This window comes from Corvus cornix, chromosome 4, assembly GCF_000738735.6.
Source record: "Corvus cornix cornix isolate S_Up_H32 chromosome 4, ASM73873v5, whole genome shotgun sequence".
Taxonomy (NCBI): domain Eukaryota; kingdom Metazoa; phylum Chordata; class Aves; order Passeriformes; family Corvidae; genus Corvus; species Corvus cornix.
In genome coordinates this window covers 26007351-26021171 of record NC_046334.1, presented here as the reverse complement: position 1 = coordinate 26021171, position 13821 = coordinate 26007351, and the positions used below count along the sequence as shown (strand labels likewise).

Here is a 13821-nt window from a genome sequence, read left to right as displayed (position 1 = left end):
ATAACATATTAACAGAAAAAAATCCCCAGCATTTAATAGCAACCCATAAAGAACTGTTCTGTACTCTCCTCTAGGCACAAACTTGGACTACGTTTAGCATGGACCAAATTCTCGGGGAATGCATAAAGCATATGTGTTAACGTATTCTAAGTGGCCATCAGGAAAGGGGACAGGCTGGCAAACGAGATGTTACATCTTTGAGCATCTAGCAGTTTCAGAGCAACTCGAGGCTGCAATCAAAACATCCATTAGAGTGCTCCACGTTTCAGAACAAGCAAGCAAGTGGTTGTCAGTGCATCCAGTAAATCACCTGATCCTATTACAAAATCAATTACTGCAGCACATTTCTATTGCTACACAACCTGATAATGGCAAAATGATATTGGATAGCTACTCAAGGTCAAGAAAACTGCCAAAAATATCTGAAATTTTTCTTTTTATCATGTAAATCCAAATTATACAGCATCCTTTTAATGGTATAGTTAAAATTAAAAATATAATTACCTTCTTCGGCTGATTGAGACATTCAATGGATAGTCTCTGCAACTGCTCTGATGTATGACTGCAAGATAGAAGATTGGAGCAGCAGGTCGAACAGCCCAGCCTCTTCATTAAAGAAGAAATAATGCTGCAGCCACAGCCACACATTGACTTGCTCATCAGACGAGTTTATTCTTAAAGAAATTGGGACCAGTACTGTCCCATAAACACTCAAAATTGGCCAGCTGCCTCATTCTGCAGCTTCCTGGCTGAAATTAAGACTGCTAAACAGAGAGGGAAGAAAAAAAAAGAAAGAAAGAAAAAAAAAGGAATGTTTCTCAAAAAAAAGTCAGCCAGTCTCATCAGCAAGTAATACCTCGCATATAAAAAAGGGGTACATTTTTCCCTCTGCTCCTCTTTGCAAAGTAAGCTGCTTTGTAAAGACAGACAGCTGTCTAAGAGAGGAGCAAATTCAGGGATGGCAATCTCTCCAAACTGCTTGCTGACTACTCCTTCGCTGGCTCTTGTCACTTCCAGTCTGTTTTGCCCTCCCCAGCAGCGCAGCCTATCCAGCCTGGGCCGTGGCCAGAGGAGGCTGTGCCAGCCCAGAGCCGCCCGCCCCACCCCGCACAGCCCCACGCGCTCGCCCACGGACCCGCCACGCCACAGCACAGAGCAGGTGCCTGCCTGCCTGCACACCTTGGGGGCTGCCAACCTGCTGAAACGCCTCTGCTGGAAAAGGACCTTCCAATTACACACGGGGGTGACAACGTCTGACTGCTACACTCCCAGACTGACTACTTGGAGCATCTGGGAAACGGGGGAAAAGTCTTCTTGGAAAGTCAGAATGCATGAGAAAAATGCTATCCAGGTCTACCAGATCCTGAAATAAGAATGGCTGCTACAAAGCTATGGGAGTGAGAACAACATCAGGAAAAGCCAACACAGATTTAAACCCAGGAAGAAAGAAGCATGAAAGGATTCGTAGTAGAATGTCCAAAGGTACTGCAACCAAATCTCAAAGCAAGTTAGAGGCAGATTGTGTAAGCAGCTTTAATAAAGTCTTCAAGGAGCTCTTTGCTCTGAGAAAAACAAAAATTGCAAAACTAATTCAAATGAGCAGTGAGACATAAACAGGTCTCCTAACCTTTAAAAAGAAGTATACTCAGCTCAAAATACAACACTTGATACCCCCCCAATTTAATACACAAAAAATAACTTACTGCTGGAAAAATTTTCTTGTTTGCAAGAGATAATGATGCAGTAACTGTATACTTTTTGCCTTTTCATGGGGAAAAAAATGCAAATAATATTGTAAAAAGCTCATTTTAATTGGTTTAAGATGGTATGGTATGCAATACTATTCTTGAAAGTAGAAGGTCTCACATTAACACAATTGCTTAACCTGATTATGAGATAATCTGACTTGAAATAATTGTCACTTGCATTTATAGAGCTATCAGTGCTTGTTCAAGAGCATCCTTTTTAGCAAAAGGTTAAGAAAAATACAAGTGATGTGAAAGCAGCTGAAAAGAACTTCTTGCTTTCACAATGTATTGAAAGCTTAATTTCTCTCTTGCTCTCTCCCCTCCCCTTTATTCCCTCTCTCTTCCCCCCTCCCTTTCCTTGGTTTAAAGCTGAACTGAGCCTCTCCCTTCACCTTGCTCTGCCCTTTTTATATTTATGTTCCTATTAAATCGATTTCCAGTAGTACCTATATACAAGCATGCACAACAAATTGAACGGTAAAAAAAAAACCTTCCATAGATAAAGACTACAGATGCAAACAAGCAAAATAATGCAGTAACCTTTTACTCGCCTGCTGGAGGTACTGTCTGCTGCATAGAATTTTAAATCCTCATCTGCAGATGCAATTGAGCTGGCATTGCCAAGGACTTTGCTCTTCCCGTGCTGATTCTACATGGCTATTCATCGAAAGAGCACGTTATATTGAACATTTAAAATAATATCAGGTGAAATTACTTAAATGTCTTGAAAGGAACCAACTTCCAAAAAAAGCAGCTATAGCTCTGACCAGCCACATTTCAGAGATATCTCAGACACATTACTGAAGAAAGTCTTATTGCTGATGCATGCTTGCCAGCAATGTGCAGGATGTGGAAGCAGAGAGAGCTAATGAAAAAAATTAATACACAGATTTAAAGTGCAAGGATCATGCTCCAATGCTCAACACTTCACATATCCTGCACACCACAAAAATCTCTTTACAGAAGCATCTACTGTTTATAGAGCTAAGAAAATGCTGAAAGCAGCCCCAAAATCCCCTTGCTTCAAATCCTGGTCTCTCAGTAGACTACAGATGAGTTCTTACACAAGTGTTCTTACTGTACCTGTATTTCTAATATAGAGACTAGCCTTTTCCTCTGGAAGCATGTAGTTAAGGATTACACAGACATACTTCTTAACAAGAAATAGACTAAAGGAAAGCATCAATATTTGGGATAATGGTTTCAAGCCTAATAGGGTTAGGAAGTACAAGGGTACTTCACTAGAATTTGTATTACTCTGGGTAGAGATGAAGTGCCAGCAGTGCAGCCTGCTATTTATTATTTATGAATCCTTCTCCTCCTCAAGTCAGCTTCCTTAATGTACTATTGATCCCCTGGTGCATGCAGATAGAGCCAGTGACTGACAGCCACAGTTTCATAGAAGAAGTATCTGCAACACAAATTCATATCTTTAAGAATATTAAAGTAATTTTACTGGGGGGGTTTCTATCTATGGACAGCAGAATTGAAGTCCTACTCATAGTGACACAGTTAAGAGAAGAACAAACTTTTTTCTCCTCACCAAAAGCATCCTATGGTGCCACCTAAAACATGAAGACAGATTTGCTTAAATTTTACACGAGTGGTACCACTATATTTTGTTTATTTTATTTTTCTTGTTTCTGATCAGTAAAACTTTAAATTAAACTTTATTCCCCATGTTTCACCTGAAATTAAAATTTCTTACTATGAATCTTTTTCTTGTCTCTGTTTCTAACTAAAGTATTAAATGTATCATGTTCTCCGTAATACTCATTGACAGGACAGTCATGAACACAACATCCTCAGAACTGTGGTTACCTTTCAGAATACCAGCAATTTTGATCATTATCTTAGCTCTCATAACTTCCACAAACTTGGTCAAATCCAAACTTTAAAACAGAGCAGGGTTGTTTATGGTTTTAAAGAAACATTTATCATGCTAACAAAGCTTTCTTGCAATATTCTTCATCACAAGCCACAGACTGTTTCTTTTAAAAAAAAAATGTAAAGGAGACATGATTTTATGCTAAGGCCATGCTTTCCTGCATGCAAAATCTCAATAGGCAAGCAGCCAGACGCTCTTAAGTGCCGATGAAATATCACTTGGACACAGAGGGGAAAAGACAGTAGACTATGAAAAGTGTAAGTAAAAAAGTGCAGCTTAGATATACATACAGAAACAATATATAAATTATGAAATATAGTTACTGAACAAGTAATCAAATACAACTTTGAACCTGTGGAAAGTAGCCTGTGATTAGTAATGCACAATTAGGACAAAATCACTGTATTATATAAAAGACATTGTAAAGTTTAAATGTCTAAACTTATTGCAGAGTTCTAAACATACAACACAGCTGATACACAGTAAGATGCTAAAACTGAAAAAAGTCAACTGGTTTATTTGTTACATATTTGGAAAAAAGCAAGAGAATGCAAGAGAAGCTATAACTTCAATGGGTTTAGAAGGATGGAAGATACCTCTCACAACAGTTAAATGAGTTTAAAGGCAACTCTCCCAAAAGACAGTTGGAAGCACCAGAGACCCTGGAGCTTGCCACAGGATATGGCCAACTCCCCTGCTCTGTCTGCAGCCAGTTCCACTGCCTTAGAAAATAAATCCAATATGCACAGCAACCCCCTTCTCAATAACTGGCCAAGAAAAGGGTTGGCTGCATGCTTCCTTCAAATGAATGGATCTTCTCAAAGTTATGCTCAAATTGTTGCTTAAAAAAAAACCAAGCTGTTTTCAATACATACCTAACTTTATTACTAGAGTCAGAATATATTTGTTTGTGCAGAGCAAAAAATTACCACAAGATCAGAATGTAGGCTTCTTGAAAGGGAGATGACAGCAATCTGAATGAAGTTTCACAAACCTAATTAAGATAATAGAGGAACTTGTAGTGCTATAAACTCAACCTAAGCTATGTTTTTCTTCAAAATCCAAAAGCTGCTTCATATGGGTGCACATAAAAGAACTAGGACTCCTTTCATACGCGAGTACAATAGGTATACAGGTAACAGATAGCTTCTAATTGAAGATTTGCTACTGGTAATAAAAACTTTGAAATCCTACATTGGGAGAAGCAGCAAACTGCTTTAAAAATTGCATCATCTGCTGAGCTCTCAAGATTGCAACTTAAAGATCTGAAAATGGTCTTTGGGTATTTGAGTTCTCATGTCAGAGATAATAAAACAAAACAGAAATTTAAAAAACACCATCACAACAGATGAGTACACTGCCCCTCTACAGACAGATTTCAAAGCAGTTAAAAGAAGGATATATGAGGGCATATCCAATTTCACTCAAGACACAATGTAACAGAAGTGGTGGTTTTCAGCTTCATCAGCTTTTCTCAAGGCCCCCTCCATCTCTTTGGGGTGGGGAGAGATGAATGGGTAATCAACCTCAGGCTCATTCTTTCCCCTCTTGCACAAGAGGAATCACAAAAAAAAAAAAAAAAAAAAAAAAAAAAGGCATTGAAAAAGAGAACTCGTTGTTCCAAAACCGCAATTTGTACAAGCTTGTGCAGGATAAACACTGGCTGCACCTCCTCAGGTCCCCATCTCGCACCTGACTCCCTTTGTTGATGACAAGTTTTCTAACAAAGTCTTTCTCACTCCATGTGTTCAGTTGCCTTTATTGCAGGCGAGCAAGAAAACAAGCAAGAGAAAAACCCAAAACCAAAACAAACCCTGCAATATCACCAACATTTCTTTGACTGTGACTGAGTGATTCCTCCAGCTCCTGGTTCCGCCCCTCTAGCTAACTTCCTCTACATTGCTCTCCAGAGGAATTATATTTATCTTCTCATCTGGTCTGACTACCTAAGTAAAAAAATCACACCTCTTTAACAATTCCCAGCACCTGCTAAAACAGGAGAATGTCCTTTCTACCATCTTCCAGCTATGTGAGACAATAAAAGGTTTAGTTCACACAGTGAGTACAGTCAAATGAGGGCAATCAGCGTGAGGCTTGTGAGGACGTCTCCTGAGAGAGCAGGAGATGATCCAGTGGCAGATTTCTGAATGCCTTTTCTAGTGGGCTTAAGAACAACAGAATTCATAATTTGGCTTGGGAGATAAAATCACTTATCTTGAGTGGTGCTGTTGATAGACATGTGGTTGCTGGCATTAGACAGGAAGCCTACACTTGAGTCATGAACACAGGCAGCAGCAACCACTCGCACCCAATTAGGTATGGAGCTGTTACAGCTAAATACAGGGACATCTGCACAGGAGCCCTTCCTCTCCTCCAGGAACGGACTTACAGCTTTAGTAGTCTCCACTTTTCCTTCTCTTCTTGCCGCTTCCATAAAAACTACATGTAAAAGACAGTTTTCTGCACAGCACCAGAAACAGCTGAAGATTATAAACTAACTGAATACAAAAACTCAGCAATCATTCAAGTAAAGAATAAATTCATACTACCATATATTACCAATGCATTTTCAGTATACTGAAAATATTACATCGAAAGTATTAAAAGTTGTTGAACATACGGACATGTGCCTTTTTTTAACTGATGGTGGTTTTCCTCCTTTAGAGTTTTGGGGAGGAGCTTAGGATAAGCATTTAGCTGACTCCCAGATTACAACCCAGTGTTGAAAGAGTTAATATTTTCCTCAGAGGTAACTCTCAGGGCAAGCACCAAATGTTTCTTTCCTTCAGAGCTCTTGTTTCAGGCTAGCTGCTTATTAAAGAAGGAAACACTATCAATTTATGCTTGGTACTTCTTTTTTAAGGTGACTTACTTATGAGAGGTACTCCTTTTCAAATAATGGCAGTGAAACAAAATCCCACAATACTGTGAAAGAAAACTGACATCTTATGGAAAGAGGGATGTTGCTACAACACCTTAGCCTGCAACAAATACCAAGAGGAAGCAAGTAGCTTGCCATCTACTGCAAATTTCAGAGCCACCCATTTCCATTACTACTGACGGAGACAAGAATGAGGACAACCAGCTTCTCAGAACAGACACACCATCACCTCTGTCAGGATGGTGAGTTTTCCCCAAGCAGCACAGGATAACAACCAGGGAATTCCTGCTACACCCTTGGAAGAGAATGCTGCTGGCCTGGTAAGGCACAAATATGAGTCTTAAATGGTTGTTCTCAAACCCTTCAGGTAGCATTGCCAGAAGTAACATTGCCAAGACTTTGTATGTGACCCCTGGTGCCTTTGTTTCCCAGGGGCATATGGGGAGGGATGAGAAGTAACAGGGACATAATCTTACATTTATGTGTCACGAAAGCCTAATGTTTACAGAATATCAGCAGACTGACACTACTGCCTCTTCACAGGTGGGTCCTGCTAAGTGACAAGGAAGGTGTGACTCCACTCCTTCCCTGTTACTGGAAAAAATACCACATCATCCAGCAAGGTGTATTTCTGGGAAGAATGGGCAAAACACAAGAAGTTATCAGTGGCAAAACAGTCAACCATTCGATAAAGAAAATATCATGTCAAATCACACCATAAAGCAAGACCTGCAATTCTTTTTGTTTGCTGTCATTTCAAGCAATATTCAGAATTAACACTCTTCTCAAAATGCAACTTACTCTCATTCATAATCTAGGTGTTCACAGAGCTGCAGATAGAGGTTAGATTAATGAAACTCAGTTTTTCAGCAACATTTTTTGAAAATGCAAAAACAAGCAAAAAATAACACACCAAAAGCAAGAGAGACAGAAATTATCCATGTCTGAGTGTGAAAGACAGCAGACCTTCACTTTCTGGTTAAACCAGTAGGAGTATTTCAAATAGGAAACCTTACAAGCCCATTTCAAAGTTCAAGACAGAAGGACAAGAGCCTTATAAAGATCAGTATTTCCACTATATCTCATGTTAAATCAAGAACCACAACAACAATGGAGCTATTCTAATCCTCTATGCTCTTCAGGCTGCGTGAAACTAGTGGATTGGCCTTTATTATGCTTGAGACATAAAAAACTCAGAGAACACTGGCTACTTCAAATAAAAGCTAACAACATTAACATAACCATTATCAAAAAACAGATATTCTTTCCCCATTTCTCAACTCTAGCCCCACCTGCAGGCTTTCAGTAAGGCAAAATATTTACTATAAATATTACCTTTTGCAATACTCTGTCTGAAGTCCTTATTCACTGCCAAGTGCATTTTCATTAACCCTTTGGAAGCCACGGTCCAGATCTTTCTGCACAGCATTAGCCATAGCTACAGTTAATACAATCTGTATGAGTGAATCACATGGGAAAATGCTAGCTTAACACCAGTAGGTTATGAAAGTTTAAAAAACTATTTTTACTTTAGATTCAAGTTCATCACAACACAATTATGTTCTATGGTCCTGTTAGCTTTCTCAATAGGAGAAGCTGGCTGCATGTAACAGCAGAAAACATTAAGAGATGTTGACGCAAGAGGGAAAAAAGCACTTTGCCTGTTCACTTTTTTCATATGAGATCATCAATCTGGTAATCCTAGAAGGGAAAATGTGTCCTCCAGCTAAAAAAAAAAGTTAAGGTAATCCAAAGCTGTAAGTCAGAGAAAGTGGGCATTTTGCAACCTGTACTTCCTAGAGGATACTCCACATTTCCTTAACAAAATGAACTTCATCTCTAAAAGTGAAATAGATAAAAATACAAAATACAATCTAAGTCAAGGTAAACAGAAATTACACTCTTCCATCAGCCTCCTCCGAACAAACAAATCTGCATATATTTAGATGCAGTGCAGAATTTTTTCACAAAAATACGTAGCATACCCATTCTTAAGCTGAGGTTGAGGGGCAAGGAACAACCTATGAGGACATTCCATTATTATGACTGCTGTATACAGAATCTCTTAATATACTTTCTACTACTTTCATCTATGCCAAAATCAGAGAGTGATACAAAAAAGATCTGAAGCAATGGTTAATCTTTCCTAAACTATCAAATGTATTTATCAATTTATTTGCAGGACAGAAGAAAAAGGGCAATTAGCTTCTCCCTACCTCTGCATGGCATGCCATCCATTTTCTACACAGAAAAATCAAGGTATTATCATGCATGAGCTATACCGAGACAAGCAACAACACAAGCAACAACAGCAGTACAGATGCTTTAGTACAAGCCTGAAGTGTGTGCCAGAACTCAAAACCAGAGGCAAGCTCCATCCCTAATGACAGTAGCTAAACACACACCAGCACAGGGCTATTAACTCCCACTACGGTCACATCTTGAATTTTACTGAACTAGAGCAGCCCAGTGTCAGTACTCACAGCAGGGAAGTTCACCTGAGGCTGCTGCAGGCTGACAGGCAATGGCAGCAATACCACTTACACTGGCTTAAAAAACATACTTCATTCCCCTCTCAAGTGTTTCCACCCCCATGACACCCTTGGCCTTGTGCTGGCACAAGAACCTGTGTAGATTGCACAAGCATTTTAGATGTTATTGAGATAATTAGTTTTATCCTGCAACAATTCTGAGATCTAGATCACTGCACAGATGCTCCAAAATTTCTAGAACTCATGAGTCAGAAGCTGATCAGCAGAATTTATTTCAGTAACACTGCCTACTTTAAAGTGCTCAGAAACTGTAGCCTAACACTAGTTTCAATCATAGCAGTTTTGTTGCTTATGTCAGGTTACACAGCCAACGATTCCTTGTTTCAAACTACTCTCCCTCCCATACAGAGGGGAATACAGAGGTATAATTGTTCATTTAGTTGGACAGGGAAAAATAAGAATATTGATTTGGATAAAAAACACAGGAAAAAAAAAAAAAGAAGGCCACGCTTCATAAGATGGCCAATCTAGACAACTCTGCTATGCTGCACATGACTTTATCACACAATACAGAGGGAGATGGTGACATGGAGGGTAGAATACAGCCAGGGAGGAGATTGGGGACATTGCTGTTTGAGACAGCAGGTTTACCATAGGAAATCAAGCACAACCAAATCCATGGATGTCATATAGCACACTGATGAAATAATTTGTTGCTATGTTCCTCACTTCCTTGTCAATAAAACTGGACTAATGCTTACTATGCTTAGGGCACTGGGGTAAAGTAAGAAAGTTAAAGACTAAGTTATTTACTTACTGTATTATTAATGAGCAGATAGAAAAGGAAGGATACAATTCTTCCTGAAGGCAGGACAAGAAGACGACAGCTAATGGGAGAAATAAGTAGCTTTTGTTTCTTTTCCTGGGACCAAAGTTTAGGAGAAATAGTTGTTAAGGGGGTTGACATGCTGCAGACAGCTTGCCAGGGAGAAGAAAACTCAAAAACTGTGAAGTCGTAGCAATAAACATTCCAAACCCTGCTCAGAGGAGGCTTGAGCTGGATGTGATCTGATGTGCTGCTTAAAGCACTCCAGGCATTTAATTGTCCACAGTTGCCATTGCATTAGTGCAGCAACTGGATCCACCATCACAGGGGAAGAAGAGAAGAGCTGACTGAGAACAAGCACCCTAGTAGTGATACAGAATGATCAGCCATCAATGTAACATCCTAAATAGACTTCATTCTGTATTACCAAAACAAGGTTTTACTTCTGAATTACTACTGATTCTTCTGTTTTAAGGCTCGTTATTTTCTTGTATGTTAACAACATTTAATTAAGATGTGAAAGACCAATTAAGCAGTCAGGTCACCTGTGCACATACTGGGAGCCAGGTTTTACATATAGGCATCCCTGCAACCACTTCACAGTAAGCAGCTAGAGCAGATAAAGCAAGCCATACAAAGTCATGAAAGGTTTAATAACTTAAAATTATTAACTGAAAGTGGACATACAAGAATCTTGCAAAATTCGCATCTGATTACATGCCTTTTAACAGTTTGTATTTTTATAATTAAGACAAAGTATTCAATTTCTCTACAGTTCTGAAAATCTTTGGTCCCAGAACATCCAATTTACAAGTCATCTTTAGAATATATGGCTTACTGGTTTTCAAACTTCAGGAACTACTTTCTCCCTAAAGCAAGATCAAGATATGGTGCATAGTACAGTGCATCCCAGGCAATCCATTCCCAGTTTAGTTTCCTAAAGGTGATACTGAAAAACATAAAACAGGATAGCACTGGATCTCGTTAGACCAGCTGATGTTTTATTGTTTGGCTTATTTTTCATTGTTTGGGGATTCATCTTTTTCCTCTTTCAGTTAGTTGGCAGTGGGTGAGAAGGCGACAATGACACCAAGACCTTTTAGAGCATAAAAAGGGTCAATCGTCATTCATTTGTGTAGTTGCCATTCAAAACAAACCTTATTTCATTTCATTTGTTGTAGCACTGTAAATAGAGTGCTTAGGGACACAGTCAAGGTGAAGTCACAGTTAGCTCATGCTTTTTTTTTGTCTGCCATAACCTAACTAAATCAACTTCAAGTAAATTAAATGCTTTAGTTAGTTAATCAGTGTAAGCAATTTAGCAATTTCCATTTACCCCTAAGAATTCACACACTAGAAAATTCCACTCCCTCCCTTTTTGTTAGCTGGTCTAATAAGGGATATTTCTCTTCTTTCCTCTCCTGCCCCTCACTGCACAACAAGCCTGGTTTTACTCACTCTTCTATCCCATCACAGCTGCAATGCTGTTACGATTTGCTGCATTCACTCCTCAGGATGGCTAGTACACCCTGTGTCTCATGCATTGCACAACAGAAAAATTTCCAGTAATTCCAAAACTCTTAGGCACTAAGGTTTTGAACTGGCATGAGAAAAATTAGATACAATCTGGACACAAATATTGAATTTCTCAGTGACTAAAACTGAAATCAACAAGACACGAGGGAAAGTTCTCTCACATGTTTTCTTGGAGATTTTAACTGATGTATCTCAGGCCTTCTAATTGATATATCTTCAGTGTTTCAGTTTTACATAAACAATAAACTTCTGTATTTCATTAGCTAGGAGTGACTTGGTCAAAACATGCAAATACTATTTCTGCTGATGTTTCATATGGACACCAGTGGTACAGCCAGAAGCATGTGAGGAGTACAAAGGATTATAGAGCCCTGAGAGTGACAATAAGGAACTCTGGAGCACAGGTAGATTTTTATTATCAATCCTTCCAGTCAAATGGATTCGAAAGGGCCAGTGGAATCTGGAAAATCACCAAATGGTTCCAGGACTGGCACCCCTGCCAGGGGCTACCTAGACCATGGGACTTGCTTTGAGAAACCTGGATCTCTCAGGGGCTGATGCACTCCATCTGTCAGAGAAGGGGAAGCGTATCTTCAGCCATAGCCTCACCAAGCCAGTGAAGAGGGCTTTACTAACAGTGTCAGGGGTGGGGAACTTCAATTCATCCCACTCATACCAGTTTGATGCCAGTGCCAGCAAGAGATGCCCAGAGCCTGGAGCAGGATCACAGGTCAGTCAGAGAGCATCACAAGGCAATTCCAGCCACTTCAGCCAGTAAGTTGGCTTCATCATGGGCCCAGATGAAATGCCTCTATGCAAGCACAGGCAGCATGGGGAATAAACAAAAAGAGTTAGCTGTGATCTTCTTGGCACCATGCAGATGTTGTGGAATGGCTCCTATGACTGGACTGTTGGAATGGAAGGATACAGGCTCTTTAGGAAGGACAGGCAGGGCAGACAAGGAGGGGTATTGCCCTCTACATTAGTGGCCAGCTGGAGTGCATAGAGTTCTGCCTGTGGATGGATGAGGAGCTGATCAGGAGCTTATGTGGGTCAGGATTAAAAGGAGGGCAGGGACAGGTGACATTATAGTGGGGGGCTTCTACAGGCTGCCTGGTCAGGAAGAGTGAGTGGATCAGGTCCTCTATAGACAGATAGGACATGATTCATGTTCACAGGCCCTAGTCCTCATGAGGGAATTCAACCACCCCACTATCTGCTGGAGGCACAACACAGCAGGACATAAGCAATCCAGGAGGTTTCTGGAATGTGTGGGTGATAACTTCCATCTCCAAGTGACAGAGAAGCTAACAAGAAGAGGTGCTGTGCTGGACCTTGCTCTCAACCAACAAGGAGGGGCTGGTGAGGACTGTGAAGCTTAAGGGCAGCCTGGACTGCAGTGAAATGGTGGAGTTTGAGATCCTTACGGCAGCAAGTAGGGCGCACAGCAAGCTCACTGCCCTGATCTTCAGGAAAGCAGACTCTGGCCTCATCAGGGATCTGGTAGAATACCATAGCATAAAGCCTGAGGGAAGAAGGACCCAAGAAAGCTGGCTTATATTCAAGAACTGACTCCTCCAAACTCAGGAGAGATCCATCCTAAGGATGAGGAAATCAGGCAGAAACTGAAAGCCTGCATGGATAAACAATTATGTCCCAGACAAATTCAAACACAAAAAGGGAGGCTACAGAAGGTAGCAGCAAGGACAGCCTGGGAGAACAGCAAGGTAGCCTGGGAGGAATACAGAGAAGTTGTCTGAGCAGAAAGGCATAACCTTAAGAAAGCTAAAGCTCCTACAGAATTAAATCTGGCCAGAGGCAACTATGAAGACAGAAAAAGCTTCAGTAGATACATCAGTGATAAAAGGAAGACTAGGGAAAATGTGGACCCCCTCCAGAAGGAAATGGGAGACCTGGCTGTCCAGGACATGAAGAAGGCTGAGGTACTCAACAACATTTCTGCCTCAGTCTTCACCAGCACATTTTCTGTTGCACCACCTGAGTCACAGAAGGCAAAGGCAGGGACTGGGAAAATGAGGGACTACTTGCTGTAGGAAAAGATTAAGTTTCAGACCATCTAAGGAACATGAAGGTGTGTGTCCATGGGACATGATGAGATACATCTATGGGTCCAGAGGGAACTGGCAAATAAAGTGACTAAGCCTCTATCCATCATATATGAGAAGTTGTGGCAGTCTAAAAAAGTACCCACTGACTGGGAATGGGGAAGCATAACCCCATTTTTAAAAAAGGGAAACAGGGAAGACCCAGAGAATTACAGGCATGTCAGTCTCACCTTCATGCTCAGGAAAATCATGGAGCAGATCCTCCTGGAAACTATGCTAAGGCACATGGAAAATAAAGAGGTCACTGGTGACAGCCAACATGGCTTCAGTAAGACCAAATCATGCCTGACAATTATGGTGGCTTTCCACAGTGGAGTTACAACT

At 40.5% G+C, this 13821-nt stretch overlaps 1 protein-coding gene across 3 annotated transcripts in view; it reads right to left on the bottom strand.

Annotated features, from left to right (window-relative positions):
- The window catches only part of FBXW7 (F-box and WD repeat domain containing 7), a 179532-nt gene that overhangs the window by 131964 nt on the left and 33747 nt on the right, over positions 1-13821 (bottom strand). Inside the window, exon 1 of one of the 3 annotated variants that reach the window (XM_019293403.2) lies at positions 505-636. The exons of 1 other annotated variant lie outside the window; for it this stretch is intronic. In XM_019293403.2, the coding sequence (XP_019148948.2) occupies positions 505-612 (108 nt within the window). In that variant the 5' untranslated portion in view covers positions 613-636. Of the gene's footprint in view, positions 1-504; positions 637-13821 lie in introns of those variants that run through there. One more of the 3 variants, XM_010411791.3, reaches the window with a different exon arrangement.